Source organism: Pomacea canaliculata, linkage group LG3 (assembly GCF_003073045.1).
Source record: "Pomacea canaliculata isolate SZHN2017 linkage group LG3, ASM307304v1, whole genome shotgun sequence".
NCBI classification, from domain to species: Eukaryota; Metazoa; Mollusca; class Gastropoda; order Architaenioglossa; family Ampullariidae; genus Pomacea; species Pomacea canaliculata.
In genome coordinates, this window is record NC_037592.1 from 36507121 (window position 1) to 36535043 (window position 27923).

Below are 27923 nucleotides of genomic sequence, written 5' to 3' on the forward strand. Positions count from 1 at the left end.
AAGATAATTGTAACCAAGTATCAGTTCTTGTAAAATATATTTTGCATTAAGAGTCATAAAAGAATTGTAGCATATCATTTGAAGAAGACGTTATTAAAACATTCTTGAATAATCTACTTTTGTTTAGTTATTAAAGAGAAGAATAGTAATAAGAAAAATTAGAATATTCTCCCCATTGTGAAAATCATTTGATCAATGGTTTTTACTTGTTATTACCATTATAATAAATCTACATGTCACTGTAAATTCATAGGCTTCACATTTATTTTCAAAGTTATGAACAAGTTTAAATAATTTAGATTTTTAATAGATATTAAAGGTTTTCGTGTAAATTTAACATTTGTATTTAATACTGTGGTTTTATTCTGTATATTGTGATTCATTGTATTTTTCAGATTTGCATCTTCCAAAAATCTGTTTTTAATCTGATCTTGTGAAGAGAAATTGGGTGCTGAATCTGGACCATTGCTTGTGTCTTTGGCCAGCACTTGTCTAGGCAGCATGGATGAAACACAAACAGTAACTCAAAATTCAAATGGTGAGTTATGCTTTTATGTTGTGGTTTTGTGATCTTTGGCTGTGTCTAGTCTCACAAGCAAAATGGCTTATGTGAAGGGCTATCAGTAGAGAGTTCCAATGAATTTAGTTAGTACATTTTTCTTATTAAGACCTTACCCGTTGCCACCCCATCTTAAAAATGCATCCCCAAAAAGTTTCACAGAATTATTTCTTCGTGTAAACATCATCTCTAGCAGGACTACAACTTGCAGCTTACAGTTTGTGTCTGACAATTTTGCTTAAAAAAAAAGTGTGTGTTGAAAAAAATTAAGTACATTTTAAAATAGACTGGTTCCAGCTGACCATTGGCCCTGTATTACGAATTCCCACAGAAATAATGTAAAATACACTAAGTACATTTTAAAAGAGACTAAAAGGACTCTCTCAATGCTTGTTTATTGTGTCTTTATTTAACAGTGTTACAATCTTTTGCAGAAGTCATGAGCTTATAAAAATAAGATTCTTGTGACTGATTGTTGGTGTTCTATTACGACCTTTTGCAGAAATCATGTTTTAAAAAAGTACATGTAATGCATGTTAAGAGTGACTGTCAACCATGCTTCAAGTGTATTGCTCAATTTCGTTCCTGTTGAATTAGTTTCCCTATAAATCTTCAATCAAGTGCAACAATGATATAATCAATAAGCATGACCAATCGAAGACAAAAACAACAAAGGTAAGCATAACATTAAGGTTTTAAGAGCTTTATTGACAACATTTTATGAACTTGAATTTATAGGTGTCATAGTTCATGGAGTGAAAGATTGGAAAACTTTCCTAGTAAGACCTCTTTCAGTTATTATCTGATTTTGGTGGATTTTAGCAAGTCTTAACAGAGAGGTTCTGGTGTATTTGAAAATTCAAGCCATGTATCGTTTAAAGTGAAGTATGATGGGCATACCACTAGGCCATTATATTTAGTGTCATCTGAATCATTTAGTCAGTGTGTCAGTGTTGGAAGCATAACATTACTTTTCTATATACCAAACTATGAAATAATGTATGTCATATGCAGTGATTTCTATTATTTTCCTCTTATATTACTAGCATAAAGTACAACCACAAACTGTCCCCACCATTGATTCAAAACTTATAGATATGCTCTGGCAGGGTCTGTTTGAAGCTGACAAGGTGCCATTTTAAGACTGGTCAAACCTTTCTCATTGTTTGGAATGCCCTGCCACTGTATTTTTGTGTTATAAACTATTAATATTAGATACTTTTTTGGTTCTCTTGATCTGCTTTAGTTCTTTGACTTAAAACTGAGGAGATAGATGTCAGTGCCAGTCTATATGTTACGAATTGTAAGATTGCTGCATCATGGCTTCAGCAAGTTCTTTTACAGCACTCTGTCCAGTAGTTTTAGATCATTACCAATCAAGGAATGTATGTATGTTTAGATCAATGGTTCCTTCCAGTCCTAGTTAAGTTTCTGTAATTTATCACTGTAAGGCAATAGAGTAGTTAGTTCACTCACACCAGTGCATTGTTTTGGATTTGGTGGTTAGATGAGTGCTTGACATTTTCTGCTTTTCATATTTCCTCATTTGAGAAGATCCCTTCTGTAAAGAAAAACAAAAAGGAGTAGCGGAGGAAGGTAGTAACAATAAACAAGCAAACAAAATGACTACAATGAATACAAATAAAATGTTCACTGCTCGCACTACATGGTGTGTCCAAATTTTATACTGTCTCAATTTTTAATTTGGTATTAGTTTAGTCACATAAAGCATTTTCCAAAATTCAGATATTAAGCAATCTCTTTCTGACCAGAAAGCCCTAAATGTTTGTCCAGCAGACGGATGAAGATTAATTTGTGTTGCTGTGCAAAGCAGTGTAATATGACTGAATATTTTTAGCATTAGTGAAAGACCTTATGGTGTAAATGTTTCAAGGAAGAAGTCATTGCTTTTGTCACTAGTACTTTTTGCGGAAAGTTTTATCATTAGTGCCTTTTAATTTTAAACATGGGCAGTAACTGTTGAAGTCATTTCACTAGTGCATTTGCTTCCCTTGGCTTCTTATCTCGTCTCATGCCAAAACATTAACAGCCCTTTTGTTCTTTTAAACCGAGAAAGCAGTACAAAAATTAGGTATTATGGATGTTGCTTTTAATACTTTTGTTTTTGTGCTGTTTGACAGCCAATGATAGTGTACAAGTAAATGTAATTAGCTAAGGGTCACTATAATTTTTCCCATATTGAAGTGGGGAAAGACCAGCTCACTGGAGGAAGTGAGATGACTCATTCTTGCACTTTCCAGCAGGAACTGATCAGCATTATTAATAGTATCTTATAGGGTGACTAGGACAAATAGTTTGAAGGCATTTGTGATTTATGAGTGGAATAGTGCCTGCTCAGCTGTGAACTTATATGATAGTGGAGGGAATGTGTGCTTTTTTAACTGATTATATGCAATGAGTAAGGATGATGTCAAGATGATTAAGTAAATTTTCACATGCTTTTGAAGTTTTTCAGAATGCATTTACAAATGAGTCATAGTTATTAAATTGACAACAGGACTGCCTCCATTTGCAGCTACCTGTTTCTCAAGGGCATGCTAATATCTGCATTTAATGATTACAGCAGTCAAATTATTCATTAAAATGTCTTTTGGATTGTACATTACTGTTGCATGTTGGGGATGTGTTTAATATTGGGATAGTATTTGATGTTGATGGGATAGTGAACTGTTTTTTTATGGAGTCTATGTCTGCTGTTAAAAATAGTTCCAAGTAGTTTAATTGCTATCATAATGCTTGAAAAAACCTGTATAGACAGTGCCAAGTGAGGTGAATTGTGTGCAAGCATGTGTATGTGCGCATGGATTGGGGTAGAGTTGGTGGGCATGGAGAGATGGCAGAAAGTTCCTGGGAAATTTTCTTTCATCTGGCATGTACAGATTTGGATGTAAATGTCTTCATTAACAGATGCTGCAGAAACTTTCTGGGAAGGGGGGGCACCCTGAACCTTTTTTTTTCTTCAACTATGCTTTCTGACAATGCCTGTTGACACTGTTACTGCTCTGATTAGAGGACAGCCTGAATGCTGCGCACATTCTCGCCACTGAATCATCTGATCAAAACGATATTTTTAAACGCAAGGGAGGAAAAAGTTCAATCTTGTGTTTTTTCTACCGTCAATAACTTCGTCAGGGAGCAATCACATGGTGGTGCAAACACCATTTTGCGGGTGATTTAGCGAGAAGGAATATTAATTTGCTCGCCCTTGGCAGCGGTTACTGTGCAAAGATGAAGGCGCGTCAGCCCGCTGGAAATCTCCAGAACCGCCATCGCGACAGGCGACCACATCAAGGGAGGTGGCATCAGTTGTTGCGGCCGCAGGACCTGCATTCAGGACTTTCCTGCAACTTGATTTGTCCGCATCAGAGCAGGCGGGACGATTGTGGTGGAGGTGGCTGGTGGCAGCGCTGGAGGATGCTTGTAGTCGCAAGCTCTTGCTCTGAGATGCTCTTCTGTGCTTGTTGTAATCAAAAGGAGGTAGGGTGGGTGGTTTTTGGGAGGAGGAAACGGGGTGGTTGGAGGTTCGCGGAATCTGTATGCAAGCGGACGGCCTGGTCTGATTTAATTATCCGCAATTACTCTGTGCAGTCAATGAAATTTAGACGCTTCGATTTCCGCGAACTTGGAGGGCTCCCCGGACGGCAGCGGCCAGGTTAGCAAAGCATGCGCCGTGTGGCGGGTAGGCAAAGGAGAAGGAGGCCTGTGTAGAAGGCTCGGGTGTCGCGTAGTCACCTGATGAACTTCCGATCCCTCGTGTCCCGAGCTGGGATGTAAACGAGAATGATTTAGCGCCAGGCCATTAGGAGAGCTTGATTCCTAATTCTCGCTCTTGTCTCTCGGTCCTTCCAACCTTGTTTAAAGCGCCGGTGTGCACGGTCAGCCTCGACCTCGAATTTTTTTTTTCCTCCCCCGATTTAGTTACTGGGGGGAGGGCCGGGGGTGTGAGTGGACGTAGAGGAATCTGTGTTTCAGGGGGTTGTTTGGCAGGGCTGACGCTGGGTCAACGGTAGCGCGTGTGTGGAATTTTGGCAGGACAATCAAATTGCAAATTGAAATCTGCTGGCTTGCGTCAGCGTACGTTGTAAAAAGGGAATTTTTACAGTGAAGTGTGCTGAGGTGCAGCCCAAGCAGAGAGAGAGACCCCCAGGAGGCGCGTGGAGCAGTGTGATCAGTGTGTGAGGTGACCAGAAGAGACGAGAGCAGGGGGGAGGGAGGTGCAAGGAAGGCAGAGTAAAAACCAATTTACGCTGATTTTATCAAGACGTTCTTTTTTCTGGTAGCTCTTTTTTTTTTTTCCTTCGTCGACACCATTCCCAAGCCATATTGCAATTTCAGTGTTTAATTGCCAAGCATGTCGAGTTTTATGCACTAAAATTAACAAGATTTTTATTTGATTCCCAAATTCTGGACCAGATCGTCGCCGTCGACGCTGCGCAGATTTATTTAAAATTTTAATTTTTTTTATGGAAAGTAATAATGTATTGAGGGTTGAATAAATGGGTAGACACTTTATCTTTTTAATTTTTCTTCACCTGCAGAAACGATCTTTCCAGAAAGGTTCTTTTTTCTTTCAACACATGCATTTGAAGACAGACGGCGTAATGCTCCGCAGATGATGCCCAAAGCCACCTTTCTACCCCGATGGCATTCTTGACAAATGGCAGCACTTGTCCCCGCGAAGATGAACTCATTGTCGCCAGTTTATTAGGACCAAGCGATGCTGGACGTCACTTAGACACGGATCCGCGACAGTAATATCTTGCCAAACCCTTGTCTGAACGCCCTGAGATGTCAGCGGCGCAGGGCGCCTCGGGGCCAAAGCTTGTTGAAGTCGAGCTTTAGCCACGGTGGAGTGGGGACTCTGGGCAGCGGGTGAAGTCACTTGCACCGCCAGGCCTATGAAAGATGACGGCTTAGACCTTCACGTCCCGGGAGCTGGGTGAGCAGCGCTCAGGGGGCCTCATGTTAACAATCGCGCCTTTGCGAGTGTGAAACCTCATGTGATGAGTCACGTCCAGACTTCACCACACCACAAGTGTGATGTGTCGTGGCACTGAAATTGAAGTTGAAAGACAGGCTTTAGTTTGACCAGTGTTTGACTGCCGAGATGCGTGTGGTAGCCGAGACAACAGAAAGCACCATCTTGGGTGACAGTTTGATAACAGGGCACACACTGTTGACTCTTGACTATTACGTATTTTCACAAGATGGTCGAATAAAAGATTTGCCGACGGGGACTTAACTTCTGAATAGGGACATTTTAAACATAGCCAACAATACAGAGTCTAGGAAACTCTGAAAGATGTGAAAGTTTGCAGCGGTACGGGATATTGGTGGCTAGTACCGTTATTGAAAGACTGGATCCATAATTACTGCTTTGGATTCGCTTTGTGAGGTACCTGCCATTGGATGATAACCTACATGTCACCAACCGACCGAGTTCCGTTCCGACACGAAACTTCTTTTAGGATTTGATGGGGCTACAGAATACTCATTTCCCATTGGTTTGGATTGTGACGGAGCCTAGAGCGGACATTAAACAACGGACCTCGTTCGCCCATTATATTTTTGCGTAAGCATTCTTGGAGGCGAGGCGGCCCGCGATGTTTCCTCTCCTAGTCCTGTTGTTGTTTATGGGATGGAAAAATGCCTCCATCTAAAGGCGACCGCACTGGGGATCTAAATGGCAGGGGGAGGGTTGAGGATTGGAGGAGGAAGAAAGGTCGGTGCTCTGGGATGCCGCAGGTGTTGTTTACTGTTGCTGGTGCCTTCTTTCCTGTTATTGTCACTTGCTCTTGGTGTATAGGAGGCCTCCCAAGTCCGCAGTAATGTTGTACTGGACTGGTGGCCGGATCCTTTATCTTGCCCTATTTTTGTCTTCTAGTTTTCGGTACTACATTATTTTCTACAGTTTGAGGATCATCGGTTTTAGTTTTTTAAAATATTGTTTTTGTCTTTTAAAACCTGGTGTTTGTATGTTTTGCTACCTTCTTTACAGTTTGTGCATTTGTTTTGTAACCCTTAGACTTTTACTTGATTATTAATTTTATGGTTCGTTACAGTTCTGAGTAATGGATGAGTGAAGGATCCCCATATTTCCTCTCGTTTAGTTTATTTCAAAAGTACTTTAAATTTATTATATGATTATGTTAGGTTAGCAACCTTATTAATTAATTTTCATTCTCAATCCTTCACAGCGTGAGAAGCTGTATATGGTCATGTCGGTCTGTCTACTAACATGGCGCACATTGAAGTGGTACAGTGGCCGTTATCGCTTGTTTAGCGATAGAAATAGTTTAGAAAAAGTTCCAGTCGGGAAACTTCACCCACGAGTACACAGCGCAAAAAAAAAAAAAAAGTAGATAAACAGCTCCCAGAGAGGGCTCGCATTTCCTTTGACTTCGGCCTATTGATTGGGTTGTGGAAATCCGCACGAACATGTTACAAAACTTTCCACGAAGAACTTTTTCGGGTCTAACTTTAACCGCCGGCTGCTTTGAATGTGATGATAGGATGAACTTTAATCCACTGGGTCCCTTCTTCCAGAGTGAGATTTCTTTATGGTTGCATTATCGGTGCTGTATATTGGGTTCAATAAAGAATGGAAGAAAAGTCATTTCGATGTGAGTGTTTTTTTTTTTTCATCTCTTCCTGTCAAAAGTAATGATCGAACTTAACTCTTCTACATAAAACAGACATGTTGGTAGTCTCGCTTTACGCTTTCTACAACTATGCATGAGCTTGAAAGAAACCTGGTCGTGGTTAATTTGTGTTTGAATTACCCTGCCGTCGCCACTGTTCTTCGACAGTTTCTGCTGCTGCTACGACAGCTGCAACATACCATCAGTAATTGCATCTTGTGTTTATTTTATTTTAATGATCGGCATCTGAAATGTTCGGCGCCAGCAAAAGACGCCGAGAGAGATCATCAAAAAGGTTTCTATGATTGCTGCCTTCATCTGTTGCTCAAATTTCAAATTTCTCCTCCTCCACCCACGTTTTTTTCTTTGTCCCACGCGCGTGCCAATACATACAGTTCTGATTTTTTTAAAATCAGAAAATCCATCAAGAGCTTGTCGACTAATCTTAACTGCCTCCTACAGTTATTATTCATTTTATGCAGGTGGTGCCTCCAACCACAGGTGCCTTCATTGTTTCCCTCTTTCGCAGGAGTTCAGTTGCAGCCTCGTCTTGCGACTGTGTCCGGCCATGCCGCCCTTGTCGGCACTCTTACAAGACTTACCACAGCCCCGTTAGGAAAGGAAGCCGGCATGCTAGGGAAGAACGAAATGGCGGAGCCATGTTGCGGCTTAGTGGCTTGCGTCATTCCACGCCATGTTGGTATAAAAATGATATTATCAGGATGATGGCGCACTGTGTGCGACACTAGCAGCGCCGCTCAGTCGTAACTAAGGGGGAAGAAGCAGTTACTCGCTTTCATGGCGCCCAAGGGACCGGCAGGCGCCGACAAGCTGGCCACCTTGATCCTGTGGGTGGGAGCAAGACCCTTATCTCTTCCAGGAGGAGAAAGAGGAAAAGAGGTCTGTGCAATGAAACCGCACTAATGACCTCCTAGCAGAGGCCGCCCGTGACGTGAGTCACTCCGGACCAGAACCAGTCTCTGCCCAGTTACATCACGCAGCCGGTAGAAGACTAGTGAAAAAAAAAGGGATTAGAAACTTCTTTTCCTTTGAGCGCTGATGAAAAGAGATCACAAGATGATTTGTCTGCCTGTGTGTTGACGGCGAAGCCCTAATACCGAGCCTTGAGGTTTTGTCTGACGGCGGCTGTGTGCGCGGCAAGCCGGGAAGTTTACGGACGGCGCTGGCGGCTCAGGCGCGCTGTCACCCGTCAGACGAGCGGCCCGTGCCGACGAAGAACGCGGGGAGGATAAACTATATGTCCAGGGTGACCGTGCGGACGTGGAGGGGGTGGGCATCCATATCTCTTGCTCAACCCCTCCTTCAACTTTTTCCCGGGGGAACGCCGAGGCCATAGCAGGGAGATGAGGGCGATGAGATTGGGCGCAGCCGGGGGGTGGGGAAGGGCTTGCGGGAGAAGGTAGGCCATGGTAGAAGAATTGAGGTGGGGGGAGGAGAGTTGGGGGAAAAGGGAGAAGAGACAAAGTAACAGCTAGCGACTGCGAAGCTGGATGAGATGATCAATTCCTCATGATGAACCTTAAAAAAAAAAATTGATGGAAATTCGGAAGGGAGGAGAAAGGACTTTCCAGCAGACTATCTTGATTCAATTAAAAAAATTAAAACAGATGACTTGAATTGAGCTGGATATAAATGGGGCATTTTAAATAGAGTGTGCAGGCAGGAAGAGGAATTGACGATACACGTAGAAGAAGAGATGGATTGCTTACACGAGGGTTTGAATGAGGTGACTGCCGTCCTTTAGTTCCGACTGATGGCGGGTTTTACATGCCAGTAAGTAGTTCTTTACAATGAAAAGGTCGGAGTAAAGAGCTAGCGGGTGAACGGCACCAGCTTATGAGAAGCATGGCGGAGGTAGCTAGCTATTCCTCGCTCGCAGCGTGCGTGTTGACAGGAGCAGCACCTGCCAAGTCTGCTCATGCTAACCCCCTTAATCCGGGTGTGACGCGCAGAGCTTGCGGGTGACAACAAGACGCGAGAAGCCAACTCCAAAAGCTGGTGAGCCGGTGGGAGACCTCCGCGTCTTCTTAGGCTAGACTAAGCCGCAAATACGACTGGGAGGACGCTGACCGCTAGCAACCGGAGAGGCGCGAGGTGGATAGCTTCACTAGCAGCTTTGTGGTGCCAGAAGACTGGACGGGACAAGGAAAACAGCAGCTAAAGGGGGACGCGGCGCGACGCCTGTGAAGTGGCCGCACGCCGTGTGTAGTCAGGAGCCGAGTAGCCGCTCTCCCCCCTACACACACCCCACCGCCCAACTTCTCTCTCTTGAGTTTTCTGTCTCCCCTGTCTATCGATCACTCTTCCCCTCCCCCCATCTCATAATCGATTGCTTTCCTGCGACTCTGTTGCCACCTCTATCCACCCCTCGGCCACATCCAGGCGGTGTACGGCCAAGGCGTTGTCACGTGTGCATATTGTTTCCGTGAGGCATCCTCATCAATGGAAGTTACTTCCTGCGCTGGTCGGCTACTGCTTGCCCATCCTGGGTGCAGCGCGAAGTTTGTCTGCTGCAGCTAGTAGTGAAAGTTGACCGCGCCTTTCTCCTCTCCCCCTCCTCTCTGGTGAGCAACAAGTTGGCTGGCTTCCTGACTTGTTGCTCTCAGGTCACCGGGTGACGAGTTTTGTTCTGTGCAACGTGTGACTCCAGGATAGCCTGCATCAGTGTCACAATTCTCTTTTTTCCAGCCAGGCGTCTTTCTTCGAGGACAAACAGTCGAACATCTTTCTGTGAGAACAAAAAGTATCCTATCTACATTTTTTCTCTCTTCCTTTTAGAGATCTGATTATCGTTGCGGGGTGACGCCGAGAGTGGAGTTATTTTCACGGCAGGTCTTGTAGAGGAGCTATGATGTGTGAGGGAGCTGCGGAGAGGATGGTGCGTCTATCTAGGAGGCGGGAGGTGAAGAGGCCGGCGGGACGCCCGGCTCCGCGGTGTGGGACGCTATGTAGAGGACGCGCGCTTGGCGCGGGCAGGTGCGGGTGAGATCAGGCTCTACGAAAGACGGCAATGATGTCGCGGAGGACGATGTGAACGAATGCCCAGATGACGCAGCAGGCGGCGAAGAGGCCCAGTTCGCACGCGCTTTACCTCCGACGGCAAAAGAATCGCAAGTTCAGCTTCAACCTTTTTAGGTATGGGACGCTGTATCGGAAGCTGAGGAAGTGGGAGAGTAACTACATCCTTCATCACAATCCTTTGGAAGGTAAGGCACATCCGGCGGAAGTAGACACTTTTTTTGCCACGTGACGTGGCTGACGGCCTTATGTTCAAATGGCAACAATAGTCTTTTACCGTAAGGTCCATATTTTTTTTGGAATGTGTCTCTTTAACATATTTTTTTAAATTCATGGCTTATATTTCTTGAAGAGCTAACCTGTTGATTAGGAAGATTCGTCGTCTTGTTTATATTCTTTTTTTGTTCCATCGCCAGACCAGAACAGGCTTGCTTAATGTGTTGATGCCTGTGTGATGTGGTGGACATGGTTGGTCATAGTTGGTCTCGCTCTCTAATCGCATCCCTCTGGGAACCGGTTGAGGGGAGCTTATAAGTAAACCGGACATAAAGTGACAGTGAGTTGTAAGAGCAAGTCTGGTTGAAATGTTGCAGTTTTTGGTGGGGACGACAAGTATTTTTTTTTTAAACCACCATTAATAGTCCTGGGACAAAGCGAGTCGACAGAAAAATACAGTATACTAATGTACACTTTGAATTTAAATGGTTAAGTTGAACACTGGAAAAGCATTCCTCCTCAATGCATAATTAAGCAAACGTTTAGAGTGCGTTTAGCAAGCAAAGTGTGGTTAAACGCTTTTCCCCCATCATGATCGTCATCGTCGTCGTTTCCCTTTTCCCCCTTCCCGACCGCCGGGACTATGATCTTTGCATTCTTGTCGACGGATGCTGTGATTTAACGGCTCGTTTCCGTTCATTATTCCGTAAGTATAAGACTTTTAACTTCAGCTTCAACTAAATTCTTTAACTGCCGTTAAGGTCCGGTTCCTCGGGTGTCAGGTCTCCGTTTTAGTTCTGTGGGTGTGGGTAAGACACAGGGCGAATGCATTACCTTACCAAACGCCTGTTGCAGTATCGCCTGTCTCCTTATCCGGCGGAAACCACAAGGTTAGGGTCTACATTAACTTATTAATTAAGTGCTCTTAATTAAACCTAGCTGAAAAGTATCTTATTTTTATTGTTCTGTACTTATGCAGTTTATTTTTTAGACGAGTGCATGCATTTTCTTACGATACCAAGCGACTTCTACTAGTCTTTCTACAAGTTGTTTCCTGCACGTCTGTGTCTTGTGTGATCAAGTCAACATCGGTAATGTCAATTTACAGAGGAAAACAGGCAGAAAATACCAAACTTCAAAAATAATTAGAAAATAGTGCATAACTGACAGCGAAGATGAGCGGCCTGGTGTCGATGAGATATTTTAAATGACGAATTCTGGATAAGCACTAGAAAAAAAAATGTCGGTTGTATTTAGCTAAGCTTGCTATTTCCTAATTACATCTCACCTCTCCACCCGCATTCTCCCCTTGCCAAGATGCGTGGAACTCGAGAACCCTGTCGAAATAAGAGTCAGGTGAAAACAGGAAAACCTTTTTTGTTATTAACCTGACGGAATTAAACTTTCTTGGTTTAAGACCATGCTTCTTGTGGCTGTCCCATTAAAGAGGCTTTTTGCATTGATTGGCCACGTTTGTGACTAAGTAATGCAGATGTTTGTATGGCGGTTAAAAATATACTTTGGACAAGAATATTCTGTTAAGAAGATTCTTAAATGTCACGATGACGGATTCTGCCCACTCACAATGGAAGAGGAGGAGAGCAGAGGAAAGGTCGGGGTTGTGGGGGAGGCTGGGGTTGGCAGGCGGGGTGGGGTGGGGATGTCGAGTGACGGTGGCATCATTTAAAACAAGGACATTGCATTGCTTCTTGGCGATTTAAATGCAGAAATTAACAGTGACAGCAACAGGGCTGAGGCGGTCACACAAAGAGAACGAAAGGCAGAGAAGCGACAACGGGGAAATGTTCAGCAAGATCAATGCTCTCAATAACCTTCCGATAGGACTTGGAAAAAAAAAATCTGATGGATTCAAATAGCCATCCGTACATCCATCGAGGGCGAGATGGTGCATTTCTGATACAGGATGCTAACGTTGCTCTTCGGAAACAGGTGGATACTTTGACCACCACTTAGTGATGGAATATTGTGTTCTCAGAAAGCGAAGAAGAGAGTTCAGGAGAATTAATCAGGGTCCACCGTGCGCTACAAAAACCAGAAGAGCTCTGATTTGGGTTCCAGACCAAAACTGGAAAACAGCACACGTGGGTTGGATAGATGGCCTCTAGGTCAGACGTCAAAGAGAGGTAACTGGGAAAGAGGGAGGAAAAGCACTAGGGAGGACGACAATGGATCATAACAAACACCGTGTAAAGGTCAAGGATGGCAGAGGGACGAAATCAGCAGACGGCGTCTCCACATCTAGAAATATCTAGAGGTCACCAGTGATCGAACAACAGCGGAGACACATATTTAACAAGCTGTAATGGGATATTCGCAGTAAACATACCAAAAATTGCAAAAAAAAAATTGCTAGGAGGTTAGTAGGAGTATGTGGTTTATTTCTGATCAGGTCTTGGGTATATACGTATGTAATCATATCTGACCGTGTCTTTGCTCTTTGTGAATGCGTGTTTTGTATGTATGCTCGTTTATTAACTATGCACTTTGGTACTGAATGGGAAATGTACTATATAAGATAATGCAGCTGATGACGATTTTTTTTTTTATTGAAGTACACTATAAACCGTTTTATTTATTTTAATTGTGCGCCATCATTATCATCATTGCCATCCACGTTAACTGCAATCTTATCCCTGGTGTGTGTACGACAGCTGTGTGTGGACAGGGATGTCACGAGAGACCATAAGTCTTCCGTCCAATCCCAGAGCCGCATGTTGACATATATACACACACACATATACAAATACAGGAAGTCTCCTTCGTTCTCTAGCTTGCATACTCTCTACACACACAGTCGGGCGTGTGGGTCGTGTTCGTGCATTCATGAACCGCGCTGGTTCCTTCCTGTGACAATGCAACAGTAATCACTGCTGTTTCCGTTTTGGCTTTCTGCTACGTAAGACGTGGAGTTCTTTGTGCGCCATGTTCTTGAAATATTCATCGGAGTCAGGCCCTCCAAGATCCTGGGACATCTTGGCTGCGAGCTGGTGGAATACGTTGTGCTTTCATCTCTTAGCGTCGATTCTCGGAGATCGTTTGGTATTCACATCAACTTTGTCTCCAATTTCGACAACAATCGACGGAGATGAGAGAGTGCGTGGCAGAACGAGGATGGGGACCGGGGTGGGTGGGAGTAACGACATTTTGCACCGGCTTCGCTCAGTCAATAATCTTTCAGAAGAGGCCAGCAATGATGTATGCTGATTGAGTCGAGTTATTGGCCTTTGTGAGAGATTTATCCCCCATCTGCGCCGCACTTTCGTCCTCCGCCACCAACTCCTCCTCCTCATCTTCCTCCTCCACTTCCAGCTCCTTCACTGGCGAGACAAGGTAGACATGGCGGCTGTCGTAGCAAGAGACAGGCAGCTGCAGCGCTGGATTAGTCTGGACACGATTCGAGATTCGTGAAATCCTGCAAGGCCGGCGTCCTCCTTGAAACTGCCATAAGGCTGAAATCGATGCTAAGACTGGTCCGTTCAGCCTCTCTTACTGCACATCCCAGACATATTGGATGGTCTTAAAACCGTGAGGTGGCGACGCGCGCACACACGTACACACAGACACACATTAAATAGAGCGTCTGCTCTCTTTCTTTTCATGATGTGCTGTTGGCGCCTTGGCTTTGCTTGTGGACAGAACCAGTTTGCGTGCCGCTTCATCTTGTTGTCCTTAAGATTTAACCGTGGTTCACAGAAAACCGTGTGTCTTCTCTAGGCTCTTCTTTTCCCATCTTTTTCTGGCCTGGTCATTTTGGGATCAGACAGTGGTAAAAATCCTCCTGTTATTGAAAGGAAAAACAAACATCATGTCTGAAAGTGCAGAGTTATTAGATCACAGAACGTATGCCTGCTTGTACCTTCATCCATTTGGATATGAAAATTTATGTAATATTAAATAAGCTTTTGTTGTTTTAAAGTGGAATAAACCTAATACGACGACAAGAGAATTACCACCTTTGTATGAAATTCGATGTTGCTTGGAGGTTGAACCTCGAGCTGAATGTGTTTTTCGAAGTATGGCGTTTACCTTGAGTTTAGAGGCATTGGAGATTTTCTTAATCTGTTTCTATTACTGTCCAAGCAGGGTTCCGTCTTCACAGCGTCTTTCTCTTTTCTTTTTCTCTCTCCACTTTCTCATTTTCGACGACTTTCCGCTGTCTGGCCAGGTGGACGGTGCTGTTGGTTGACAGGACAATGCCGGTGCCTTGAAGCATGCTGTGGTACCGCCAGTGCTGCCTGCGGCCATCGTCTGTAGGGATGTTAGGTCGTCTGCTTCTCTTGTCCCTTCTTTCTACTTGTCACTTTTTGGGGTTGTGGGCGTCCAGAGAGAGAGATTGCAAAGTCCACCTCCGTACCACCGCCTCCACCGGCAGCAGCAATCCGGTCGTTGGGAGTTAACGACTGGCACACAAGATGGCTTCAAACCGTGGCCGGCCTGTTTTTGCAGCACGACCGGGCCGATTTGTGTCGATTCTGTCTTTACGAGGGTCAGGTCCGCGTCTGAGCTCAAAGTTATCGCCATGCGTGCGGCTTTTGGGCGGCGGTTTAATGCGAAACAATTTTGTGGGGCAAAGTCAACGCAGAAACATTATTTAATGGAAGCCGTGTGTCACGCCAGAAGCAAACAAGGCATGTCGGGAGGGAACGGTGCGGGAGGATCGGCTTAGTGATGCTGGAATGACATTGGGAGGTGTGGGGGGGGGGGGGGGGAAGGGCTGCTTTGTCCGTAGCCACCTGATGGATTCAAGCACACACACATTGCAGGTATATATTATTGCTGCCATGATTATTTTTTCTCTATTTCATGTGATGCAAGTTTATATGAATGGAGTCACACTGCAGATGATGGATCGAAGGCAGAATCCATAGTATGGCAATAAAAATTTATCTCGTCTCGTTTTGGAACATTACGTGTCGCCTACGTCGAAACTGAAATTGATGAACCATTTTCCAATAATACCCAGCAACGTCGATTTGTGTGCCCCCCCAAAAAAAAAAAAAAAATAAAAAAAACAACAACAACAACAACAAAACAAAAAACAAAACACACAAACAAAACAAAAGGCAAAAAAAAAAAAAAAACCAAAGAAAACAAAAACAATGTTGATTTATCTATGTGATTGTCTCACGAATTTTCCAGCCATGGTCACGTGTTCATTATTTGCTATTGTACAGAAATCACGTAGCTCGCGTGAGACCTCCACATCACGTTAACAAAATGAAGGCTGTAAAGGAAGACGCTCTGGTGTCTGGAAATATACAAAGTTTCGGTCGTCGGTCTCACCGCATGGCATTTTGCAGTAAATCACACATCGAAAGTTGCTATTTTTGATGTATTAGATGTCTGATACAGTTGTACACGCATGCAAAACAGGACAACAATAATTTAACCAGTTTCTTGACATCTTTACTCAAGATCAAAATCATTATAACTTATTTACAGCGGTTTAAATGTTGTTTTGCCACCTGGATAAAATCCCCCTTAATTAAAAAAAAATCTAATACATTTCATTTTAATATGTGACATTTCTTCCTCAATTATAACGGGAGATATTAAACGTCTTGTATTTTATGGATGGGAAGTACTCTACATTTGGGAGTATGTATTTGATTTAAAAGTCTTTAACCTCTTTTTGCTTTTTTTTTTCAAATGGAGCAAGATGACACAGCTACGATGTTCATTTAAAGTAGAAAATAATTTAAAGAGAGTCGATTTTTATGTTACTCATTAACATGTATCTAAATGTCAGTTCCGTTGGTGACTGTGTTCAGAACAGTTCTGTGAGCTCTCTCACACCAAACTTCGTTTAGACTGAAAAATAAATTTAAAGAAAGGAAGGAAGAGAATCGCCGTCGATAGAATCTGGTAACCCCTGAAGGTTGTATCGTATTGCGGCAATGTTGATATTGCTCTGTAAACCCTGCAACGATGCGATCGTCTGCAGAAAGGACTCTCAGACTTGCAAATTGACCGTTTACGGGACAAGGAGCGGATGGCACCTTGACCTAGCCTGCCCTTGCCCTTGGACTCCTGTGTGACTACATCGCGCGCGAGACATCCTATTTCCATAGCAGATAACCCTTGCTTTTATGATAGGTGTGGTCTTCTTATGCGGAGAGGGATTTAAAAAAAATATTTGTGCACCATTTTCTCCGTGTTGACTTTCGTTCGTAGTATTTGATCTTTGGTTAATACTCTTTCAAAGACGTTCTACATTATCTTGGATATGAAACAGCGATGACATGTTTCCACTAACTTGCATTCGTTTCCAAAATACAGAAATGAGTACCAGTCAACGCATCCTGTCAAGGACATGGCGCTTGTCGGTGTTTTTGTCTAAAGCAGCTGCGCTTGTGTGTTTTCCTGTCTTTCCTGTTAGCCACCCACGCACAGAACTATCATCAGCGCACTGTTTTGACCGATTGAAGATACAGATAACCGTATCCGTCTAGATGCTTGGACGTCTGAAAAGTATACCAGGAGTAATTGATGCTTCTGTTATGACTTTTTGTTTTGTTTGCTTGTTTTTGCTTTCTTCATACCATCCTTTAAAGCCCTTACCTACCTCACATCTTCTCTACCATTTTTCAAGACATGGAACGTGTTCGTGTATTTTGTGTCCCCCTCCCCACCACGGAAGAAAGTTTTTATACTAATAATAAGTGTTCTTCTGTCACATTATCAGGTCTGACAGAACAAGACGCAACGTCTAAACGGGTTTGTAGAGGATCGATCGGCGTTTGTCTCGTGAAGATCTTGCGGGGGTGGGCAGGGTGGGCGCTGCCGTGCCTTTCACGCCAGCATTGATTTCGATGTTTGCACATGCGCAGTTGGTCATTAATAGAAAGTGACTGGCTTGCTAAAGCCCTTTGTTATGATATACATCACCGCCATCCGCAGGGGAGAATCCTTTCAAGTCCGTGAAACGCGATAACCACGTGTTTCACTTCCAGCCGTCGCAGACTTGTCGGCTGTCTCGCGGCATTCCGGCGTTTTAACAGGGTATTAGCATGGAAAGGGACCGCGCCAGTCTTATCGTTTGACGTCCGCCACCGGAGCTGTGGTCTTGTCGTGTTTTAATGTGTGCGGGGGTGGATTGCTTTTCCTTGTTAACCTGGGGTTACATCGTGCAGCAGAGCATGTCCACAGTTGTCAGGAGCATCTCGCTGGCTAAACCACATTCAAAACTATCAGCTGGCATTTACCGGAACGCTCGCACACACACACACTTATATACATTGTCTAAAAATGTTTTATTCCGTCGCCCCTCCCTGTGTGCGTGTTTTGCGGAATAAGACTGGCTGTGGACGAAAATCAGGGTTTTAGAAAGTGTCTTCAACGTTTAGAAATAGCAAGAAGGGGAAATCAATTCATAGAAACTCGCATTTGTGTGTGTTGCAGATCCGGAGTCAACGTATCTAAGCTTTGCCAACCCTAACTACTGCTTTGAGGACCAGGTCAACTTCAACCTGAAAGAGGCGACTACCAACAACGGTCATCTGACGATCGACAAACTCTCACTCAACAGCGACGATATCCATCCGGCTGACCACCAAGACTACCCTAACAGGTACGACAACTCTCGGATGATGGCGTTTTAAATGCGATAACACTCTCTCCTTTCCCCATCTCTTACCCCACCAGTAAGTTTTACATGTGCTTCAAGAGCACAAAGTTTTGAAGACAGTTGTTTTCATCCAGCCATGAACATTAATTTTATTCCCGTCTTTTTATCGGTATATTTTATTGGGGTTTACTTTTTTGCAACAAGTGATCATGATTTGTTTTTCATATTTCCTCATCTTTTTTTATTTTTACCACCGAAATGGTGTTTTGGAGATAATATTGTATGTAATATCACAAAAATAAGCTCAGGTGGCCTGATGATGCCAGTTAAAAACTTTTCATGAATACAGCAATGATGTGACGTCCTGGTTCAGATCTCGTCTCGAGCAAACTGTTTCTCTCTCTCTCTTCATATGGCACCTGTTTACTGCTTTGCTGTGATGTAGCCTTAAATGGGGATTATTTGCCCAGGATATGAATAATTGTGCTGAAAAATCAGAAAATTTTACACCTGTTTAGATTTTGAATGTTAAGAGTGGAGACATGTTGTTTCGTGGCAGCGAAATACAACTGCCTGATAGTCTAGGACGTGTACAACATCGTCTGCATCATTTGTTTCAGCGACTACTCATCAGCGGAAGCCACGCCTTCCAGCCCCGACCGTTCCTTTATTCTACGGAAGCTGAACTCTTCCGGAGACGATGATGACGAGGACGACGATGACACTGATGTCGATGATGACGATGACTCCAGCGTCGTCGAGGATGACGACGACGAGATGCAGCACAACCTGCTCAGCAGCAAGGAGGATGTGCGGGAGGAGGCGGTGTACGTAGGCGGCCGCGGCGGGGAGGGGAGCAAGAAAGGGCGAGGCATCTTGGGATATCTGGCCATGCTGGAGGCGCAGGCTAGAGAGCGGGAGGCGGACGTCAGCCACCCGGGCTCCCCGGATGAAGAAGTGGAAGACACCCTGGACTCCCCCACCACGAATGTGGAGGTTGACAAGGCACCAGTCGTGTCTAAGGATAAAGGGCTACTGAAAGACAAGTGAGTTCCTAGCAACCAGCTAACTACGTAAGGAAAATGTTTTATATTGAGAACACCCTCATAACCCTATTCTACCACCCATTTACCTCGCAAAAAAACCTAATAAACCCAACGAACTGCTGATGAAATTTTTTTATCTGACGTTTAAGTTATAAATATAAGCACACAGAAATGGAAATAAAGGAAGAAAAACATTCTAGAGAAAAGGAGATTAAGAAAAATAAGGAAACTAAAGAAAGATTTTTTTAAAAAAAAAATTGGAAGAAACGAAAATGAATGTGTAAGATTGTCTAGCTTTATTTGGCTGTTATACGCTAAGTGTTGCTCCTGTGAACGAGGCGGTCCGCTTGTTGTGCACTGTGTAGGTTTGAGGAGACAGATATTAACTCCCCTGACTCCAACGATAGCGGCATCCAGTCGGACGCGCGCTCAGACGATGGCGTGTCGCACGTGCACGGACCGGTCACCGCTGAGCCGTACGCCGTCGTGGACAAGAAGGCCGACCACAGCGCCTACACGCCGGACACGCCGGACAGCGTGTATGAGGTAGGGATCTCTGAGGTTGAGTGAGCGCGGCCTTTGGGGCAGTGGGAGGGGGACATCTGCTCCACGGTTATCCCCGCTGATTAGCTCTTGCCTATCTCTTGCGCGCACATTCGTTTTTGTGCGTTCGTGTGTGTGTGTGCGCGCCCCTCTCTGCTTTCCTGTTGTACCTGATCTGTCTGCGCCCTTCATAATTTCTTCGCCACGTTTGATTTCTACAGCTAGCTCTTCCAGCTGTAATGTCTTTCAGCTGGCGATCTGTCTTTCCATTTGAGAGTTCATTCAGCGTAGTGAAATAGTAGACCACTTGTACCCTGTACCCTTGATGTCCCTTGCCTGACTTGACGCCTTACGTTTCCCTAAGGGTAGATAGCGTTTCTACTGAAGCTGCCACGCAAGCTTTCCCCTCGCTCGCACATCGCCCTCCTCTCTCTCTCTCTGACACCATTTACACAGGAACTAGAGGATTCGGCAATACAATCCCTCAAGGCAGTGATATGGATATTAAAAGTATTGTGTTGGCTTGGCAATCGTTCTCCTTCCTTACTTTTGAATCATTTTGACACCCTAACTCAACCTTTCCTTCTATATGATTCTGAAATCTGGGACTTTATGCTGACACGGAAATATTTGGAAGGGTTCATACCTTTGCTTTGAAAAAGTTGTTAGGGGCGTCTTTGAAATCACCAAATATAATGGTTTATGGAGAATGTGGGAGGTATCCTTTATTTATTAACTGTTATATAAAATCCTGAAAGTATTAAGAAAAGTTCATCTACCGGACAGCAGGCTTCCTAGAAAGGTTTGCACAATGTTATGTAATAATCATGTGAACGACAAGGTCACTAGGGAATTAAAGCAAAGATTGGTAAATTGTTACAAGCAAGAATAAAATGAGAGGCTAAGTAGTGGTGACCGCTTTTATCTTTGTCATTGTTTTTAAAGCAGTTTCTCCCAGTCTTCCTACTTGCAGTCTAAATCACATAGGGATGAGAAATGCCATAGTCTGATTGAGACTAGGTGTTACTAACCTAGAGGGTCATAAATTAAGAGATGTAACAGACTTAAGTATTAGTCAAAATTGTCCCTGCTGTAAGAATATTGAAGAAACAGAATTACATTTTTTATTGTGTTGTCTATGTAAAGATGTTTTTTCATGTTTTCTATATTTTTATGCTCATCCTCTACAGTTAAGGGCTATGGCCTGCACTGAATAAAGTCCTAAGTCTTTGACACCATCTTACACCAGGTCCATGTTTATTATGTGTGGTTGTGATGTGTCGCCAGATTTAGGTAGAATCTGGAAAACTGTGAATTAGCATAGGTTTCAAGCTCCGTGTCCTCCTCCCCACCACCACCACTATCACACATGCATCACAATTAGATTTGTTGATAGTATGTAAATAAATAGATTATTTTCGTGTATTAGTCACATTTAACAGATTGTATTTGAATGTTTCACAACATCACATTACAGGAAGGTGAGGTGGATGCAGAGAGAAGGAATGTCAAAAACGCCGACGCACTTCCACCTGGCTGGCAGAAACACGAGGGTAGGTAGCATTCAGTCCGTGTGTGTATGTGTGAGAGGGAAGAATTGCCGTTTTGAGTGCCATAACGACAAAACATTTTTTAAGTCAAATTTTGAAGGATGGTATTTTAAAGCCCCTATTTCACCGCAGCTTTTTCGTGTTACTAATTTGACCTTTTATTATGAACTAAGCCCTATTTTCATTTTAAAAGTTGCATTCTGTATTTGACATTTTTAGTTTTGTGGCAGATGGTTTCTTTTTCTTAATGTGTCTTTTAATGTAGTTTTCTGAAAACCGACTTTTTTTTAAGGGTCCTTAGAGAGTGAAGTATATATTTCATAGTGAATGGAATGCATGACAAAGGCGACAGTGCTGTTGGTTGGTATGCACACACTTTAAATGTATCTGTATTATTGAATGTACAGAAGTACTCCGAAATACATCATCTCTGTATGAATAAAGATTCGCGATGATGTAAGCTTCAACGCATTCATTGTGGCTTTCAAATATTTTTCCTTTTGGGAAAGACGCTAAAAAGGAAGAGGTGTCTTCAGTGACTCAGTACAAAGGGATACAGATATCTCCTTGAGGCTCTCAATCATGGTTGCGGCGAAACGAAGATGAAGTCAGGGTTAGATACCGATGGTCGCAGCCTGCAAAGGACCTTTGGAAGAGATTTTCCACGATAAAGTTGTCTTGATGCGTGTCGAAGTAAAAGCCAAATTCATAGCTTTTCTAGAAAGCTTTTCTTCCCAAGCCAGATGTGTTACAAACGCCGGGCATTGCTCCACCGTAATGCATTTATTTAATTAATTTTATTTAGTTAAAATCGACAGGAACGCGGCGTTGAATGGTGCAAGTGCTTGAATCTGCGACAGACAAGCCCCTTTCAGAATCTGGACTATAGTTAGTTTGGTGGCAGGTTTTGGGGCTTTCTTTTTCTTTCTTTTTTTTTTTTTGCTACACACCGCATCGTGTTTGTCTTGCAGCCTGTTTTTTCCCCAATGGTGGACGGTGATAGATGTATATTTGGCAGTCAGGCGCACTGGGTCCAGCGCGTGCGTCTTTTTGTTCAGCATTTTTCAACGGAAGTTCTAGATTTTCCCTCTACCCCTTCTCTTCCCCTCAACATCCATTTCTTTGGGATCGAGCCCTGTCTTCGTGATTAGCTGGTGCTCATGCTGCTTTCCTGGCCTCACAAGCCTCGTTGCGGATGCTGTGGGTCACCAATAAAATTCTAGAAAATTTACCACTGTGTCCCCATTTCTGTCTGCCTTGTTAATTAATGGAAATTTATAGCGCGCCCCCATGATTCCTCTTCCTTGTCGCTTGATGGGCGAACTCTAGACAATTTATGAATTCGACGTAATCTTTGGTCTCGAGATAAATAGTGTCTGGTGTGGAGAAAAGGTCAGTGCCAAGTCTGTGCCAATCCCATCATCTTTCGGTTCATTGGGACAATTCAAAGTTACGAAGAAGAAATCGGCGTCGGCATCTCAGAGGAAAAGCGCAGTTGCCGTGCTGGCAGTGCTGATGGTCACCGCGTACGGTGAATAAACTCCCGACACTGAAGGTCTAGAGAATGCCTGCGGTTTGGATGCGGCAGCCGCAGGACCCTATTGCTGGCGTGTGAAATGAGATGGGCAAGTCGCAGCAGTGCATTGCCCACGTGGTCGCCGGCGGAATGGTGGCGTCTGGTCGTCGAGGGTGTGGATGTCGCTGGCTTCAGACGGTTACGCGGTGCGGTTGATGGGAGAGTCTGTCGGGGGCTGGCAGCTACAAACGGCGTGGAAGCACAGTAGGCATGGGTGCGGGAGGCTCGATCTGCAAAGAACGATGGTCACCACCATGAATCATCATCACTCTCACTTACCATCATAGTGAAAGCGAGAAATGGAAAGCCTTACAATCGGTTAAGAAGCGAACCTTCGCCCACCCACAACAGCAAAACAACAACTTAATTCTAATGCTCTAATAAAAGGGTATCATTCGAGGGGAAAAATGACAAATGGAATTTTGAAAAATCTATTGAATGATTAATCTTTCTCTATGTTCTCTCTCCCTTTTTGTGTGTATTTTATGTGTTATGTCCGCGCGCGCATGTTCGTGTCCTTAATGAAATTCAATGGATGAATGGAGGTTAAAGGTTCTTTTATGGTCAATTTTAAAGTGTAGGATCGGTTAGGGTTATGTTTGTGCTGGCCAGGGCTTTGAAAGTGTTGTGTGCGGGATCAGGTGAAGTAGAGGACGGGCGCTAATTTTTGCTGTTTGGAGTTGTTTTTGGCGAAATAGAATTATGCGCGCGTGTGGGAGTAAGAAAACAGGAGAGAGAATCGGTAAAGGAATCTAAGCTTTGCACTTTGGACTGTCAGTCTTTCGTTTTCAACAGAAATACAGCTTTGTCACAAACGTGCTTGTTCAGACAATCGAAAGGTCAGTCGTAGCGCCTGAAGAAAGTGATGACCCGCCACCTTGTTTTTATTTTGATGTTTGTGAAATGAATGCGGACCGAAGGTGGGCGAAGGGAGTGCTTGTTATTCATCGTCTGTTTCTTGAAGTGCTGTCATCGCTACGCAGCCAGCCAGGCGTCTGCACCTCCATGTTCCTGACAGTACGACTGAATAAGAAATGGAAATCGATTGTGAAGCGTCGTCGTTGCTGTCTGGGCCAAGGGCCACCTCGTACTTCCCGTTTTATTTTGAAGTGTTCACTGCGCATATCACGGACAGGGACGGGGGAGAGAGCATGTGACGGTCCAGCTGAGGTGGGGAGGGATGGCATCCATTGTCGTCGGCCACCGAGTTTACGGGACACTCTGGGCTACTAAACCATCCACCCAGGCAGGAGACCTGGTGTCGATAGTTTAACGTTACAGCAGGTTTCCCCTTCACAATAAAAATGTTTCCTTGCCGAAAATTGATTTCTGGCACGGTGTTGACAAAGCGGCGTCGTTTAGTTGCAAATCCAGGGGCAGGAAGTCGCGGGGGCCTCGCGCGCCCGTCGCCTCGCTCTGGGAGCTGCAGCGTGTTGCCTTGCAGATAACAAGAGGCTAGTTGTGCCCAACCATCGATTTCTCATTAAGATTAAGGCGACAGCTCGTGGACCTAACTTCTTGCCCACGTTGATTCAAGGAAGTAGGCGAGGAGGCTGAAATATCCAGGAGATCGGGTTCAGCAGGTTGAACATCTATAAACCGTCAGCCTGCCGCATGCGCAGTCTTTGGGTGAAGATTTGTAGAGAGTGTGGGAAGATATTTTCTTGATGCCATCACTGCACTTAGGACAAGAGTCAGGCTAGTAATGTAGCGGAGTAGTGATCTTAAATGGCCTTCACAACATGACATAGTACCACATGGCCACAGATTCAACATTTATGGAGATGTCGTCTCGCCAAATGGTCACAGACTTCTTCGCTAGTCTAACCCGTTACACGCCATTGCTATTTTGCTTCTTACACTCTTACTGCATCTGAGTTTGTTGGCGGAAATGTGGGAGAGGAGCTATATTTTCTTCTTCTTTATGTGTTGGCTGTTTTTGTCAGTCCGGCGTAATCTAGGGTAGGTAATGAGTAGTTGAAGCTGTTACCCCCCCCCTTTTTTGTCAATCCGACGTAATCTCTTTTTTTTTTTTTTTTTTTTTTTTTACAAACGAAAGTAGTCGTTCTCTACTACCTACCGATCCTGCTTGTGGCTTGTTACACTCCTCCATAAAGTTCACTATGTCTTCAGTAAAAAGATGATAGGCAGGCCAAGGGCCAACATCCGTGTCTGGAGACCCCGGTGGATTATCTTCTCCTTGAACAGACAGCATCAGTGGATGCTGCATTTCATTAGCTAAAAAGCTTTCCAATCAAGCATGGAGCATTCGGGACAGCTTCTGTAGTCTTGTCAGTGCAAACAATGCAACTTCTGTGACTGCATTTGTCAGCCCTCCGTCTGTGTCTAGACGCGGGATTATATCGTATCATCGCTGCTGTCGATGTAGTGTGTCCTCGTGATGGTCCGTCCATTGTTGCAGTCGCTGCCTCTGTGATCACAGTGTTACAGGAAGTTACCGAACTTTTTTGCCTCCTAAAATAAGGTCACCCGGTGTGGGCGCTGATAATTTTGATAATTGCAGCCAGGCCTCCTCCTTGAATTTTGGCAGAAGTATGGTCTTTTAAGGTTGTTCTTAACTGGGCAGAACGCCAAAGCATCAGACTTCCGAACTGCCTTAAGTTTTAAATTTAGCTCAGCTTATCCCGTGTACTGTTGTCATCAGGTCATCATCATCATCAGAGATGGGGAAAGGAGGGTAGTGGAAGATAGTGGAACACCACCAGATCGTAGATCGTCGCTGGCGTCACTTGTCTTGTTTGATGGTGAGACGATGACAAAAACTACGGATATATGTGTGTTGGTGGACAGCTGTCTACCCCCTAGCTGTTTCTGATTCAGGTGCCGAGTAGGTCAAATAATGGGCACGAGACTACAGAAAAGTACGGGTTTGATGCACTGATGTGTATTGGGGAATCTATCAACATTGAATTTGAAGAGCTCAATAAACTTCATGTTTTGAAAATGGTTTTACGGTTTTTTTGAATCGGTTATTAAAAGCTCTTTTTACGATTTAATTTGAAAAAATGTGTATTTACTAGTGCAATTCGATAAACATTCAGTCAACATTTTTTGGGCAGATCGAGGGTTGTCCTTTCACTTGCCAGATCACGGAACCTGAATCAGCAGTCCATTAGACATGGAAGATGGCGACGAGAACGTCAGTCATGGCATATTGTTCTTCCATAAAAAATGGGGGAGGGGAGCTCAGCTGGATGTGCTAATTACCCGTCTCAGAGCTGAGACTGACGCCTGTGAGTGTTTCTCTATCGAGAAAGGTTCCGGCACCTGTGTCAGGTCAGCAGAGATGCATGAATTAGAACAGATGAATGAGGACACTGGAAACGATATTGGTGGCGTTTCTGGTGTCGCCGGGTCCTGGACGTGTAAATGCGGTCGCCACAGACTGAGTCTGAGGGCCCAGATTGAAGCCACTTGCAGGGCCTTTGAGTGGCGAATGATTGGACCTTCTCAGGCTTTTATCCCTTAAACCTTGTCTCACCGGAAATACTCCAGCTGCGGCAGCAGTTCCCATCGTGATTCCTGGAGGAAAGAGCAGGCTCTAGGAAGAGAAAATGTCACGAAAAAAGAAACTAGTCTTCTAAAATGTGAACCTAAAAATGGCACAAGTAGAAAGTTAGTGAAAGACGTGCCCTAGATGTTTTTGGTGTTCGAAATTTAAGGTGACAGTACAATCTAGAAAAATAAATTATTTTACAGATTTTTAATATCATTTCGTGACTGATCACGAATCACGAAATGTTATTAAAAATCTTTAAAGCAGCTTTTTTTCTACAGTGTGCTGTCACCTTAAAATTAAAAGGAAAATAGACAATAAATAAGATACAAATTTTGAAAATAGGGGTGTGGTATGGGGGAGAAAGTGAATAAGAAGTTTGCGTCTCTTGTGAAGCTCAGTTCCTTGAGACCGTACGTGCGACATGGGCGACTTTAAGGGACAAGAGAAAAGCCTTAGTAAGGCGAGTTGTTGTGGGGTGGGTAGGGTAGGGTGGGTGGGATAACGTGCATTTACATCGACCTCACACTGATCGATGTCTGGTGTAGCCAGTCAAATGTGAAGCATCTTGTGCCTGGGTCTAAGTACATGTGAGGTCAAGGGGCGCCGGCACGGGCCAGCAAGGAGGTTGATGGGGAGACTATCATTACACGGCGGCGTGGCTAGGCAGAGTGGGCTCCCGTCCTTCCTCCTGTAGCCAGCCAGCCTACCTTCTATCGATGATGAGGTTGACGAGAAATTGTTTGAGGGCTTATGCTGATGCGGCCCGAACAGTTTGGGGGCCGCGTGACAAAGGATGGAGGGCTGGCGGCAAGCGTTGCGTGTCGCCTGTAGTGACTTGCTGTCCGAGTTCGTAATGAATGTAAAGCACTGTCGTAATTGGTTATTGATTTCAGGGGGCTTCGCTTGATTAGGAGTTACTGTCGCAGAGTAGGGTCTGCCAGAAAGATGGAATATAGGAAGAGCAAGGGTCTTGGTTTCTGCTTAATTTCTGTTTTCATTACAATAGACTAAGAGAGATGGACACAGGGACGTCCAGCTGGAGGATTGTAAAACTAAATATATGAAACACGTGTTGTAACAAAAAGTGAAGGAAGAAAAAATAAAAATAGAAATGAAAAAGAAAATAAAAAGTGTTAAAGAGAAAAAAATATATTTTGTAAGATGTGCGCACTGTGAGCGTCGTTGTGTCTGTGTTAGGGTCTGAGTGAAAGATCATTTTAAACCCCTTCTCCAGACTCTCCTGACTCTCCAAGCGTCATTACCCTCGTTTGTTTGTTTATTTTCACCCAGGTCACGTGTCACAAAGAGCGTGACACGTTTCAGTGATCGAAAAACCTCGAGAGTTCTAATGCGATGAAATTCTTCGCGAGAAGTGGCGGAACCATCGGCAGGAATTGATCAGTTTGAAAAGGGAAAGAGTTCTTCAGTGGAGTGGATGTGTTGACAAGCCACCCATTCATTTCGCCATATGCTGCATATCAAGGAGAATGCGCAGCAGGGTGGAGTGGGTGGTGGTCTGAAGAGCGAATTGGCTGTGATGAAACCAGTTTTGTTTGCGTTTCACTTTCTTCAGGTCGACTATAACAAAGTTCGTTATTATTACTATTTATTTTTTGAATGATTG

The 27923-nt window shown here is 44.1% G+C and overlaps 1 protein-coding gene across 1 annotated transcript in view; it reads left to right on the forward strand.

Moving 5' to 3' along the window:
- The first annotated feature begins 8881 nt into the window (after positions 1-8881).
- LOC112559655 (protein Fe65 homolog) overlaps positions 8882-27923 on the forward strand; it is a 41862-nt gene continuing 22820 nt past the window's right edge. Inside the window, exons 1-5 of the mRNA XM_025230990.1 lie at positions 8882-10448; positions 17899-18067; positions 18685-19110; positions 19476-19656; positions 21131-21206. Coding sequence (XP_025086775.1) covers positions 10289-10448; positions 17899-18067; positions 18685-19110; positions 19476-19656; positions 21131-21206 — 1012 coding nt within the window. The 5' untranslated portion in view covers positions 8882-10288. The remainder of the gene's footprint in view (positions 10449-17898; positions 18068-18684; positions 19111-19475; positions 19657-21130; positions 21207-27923) is intronic.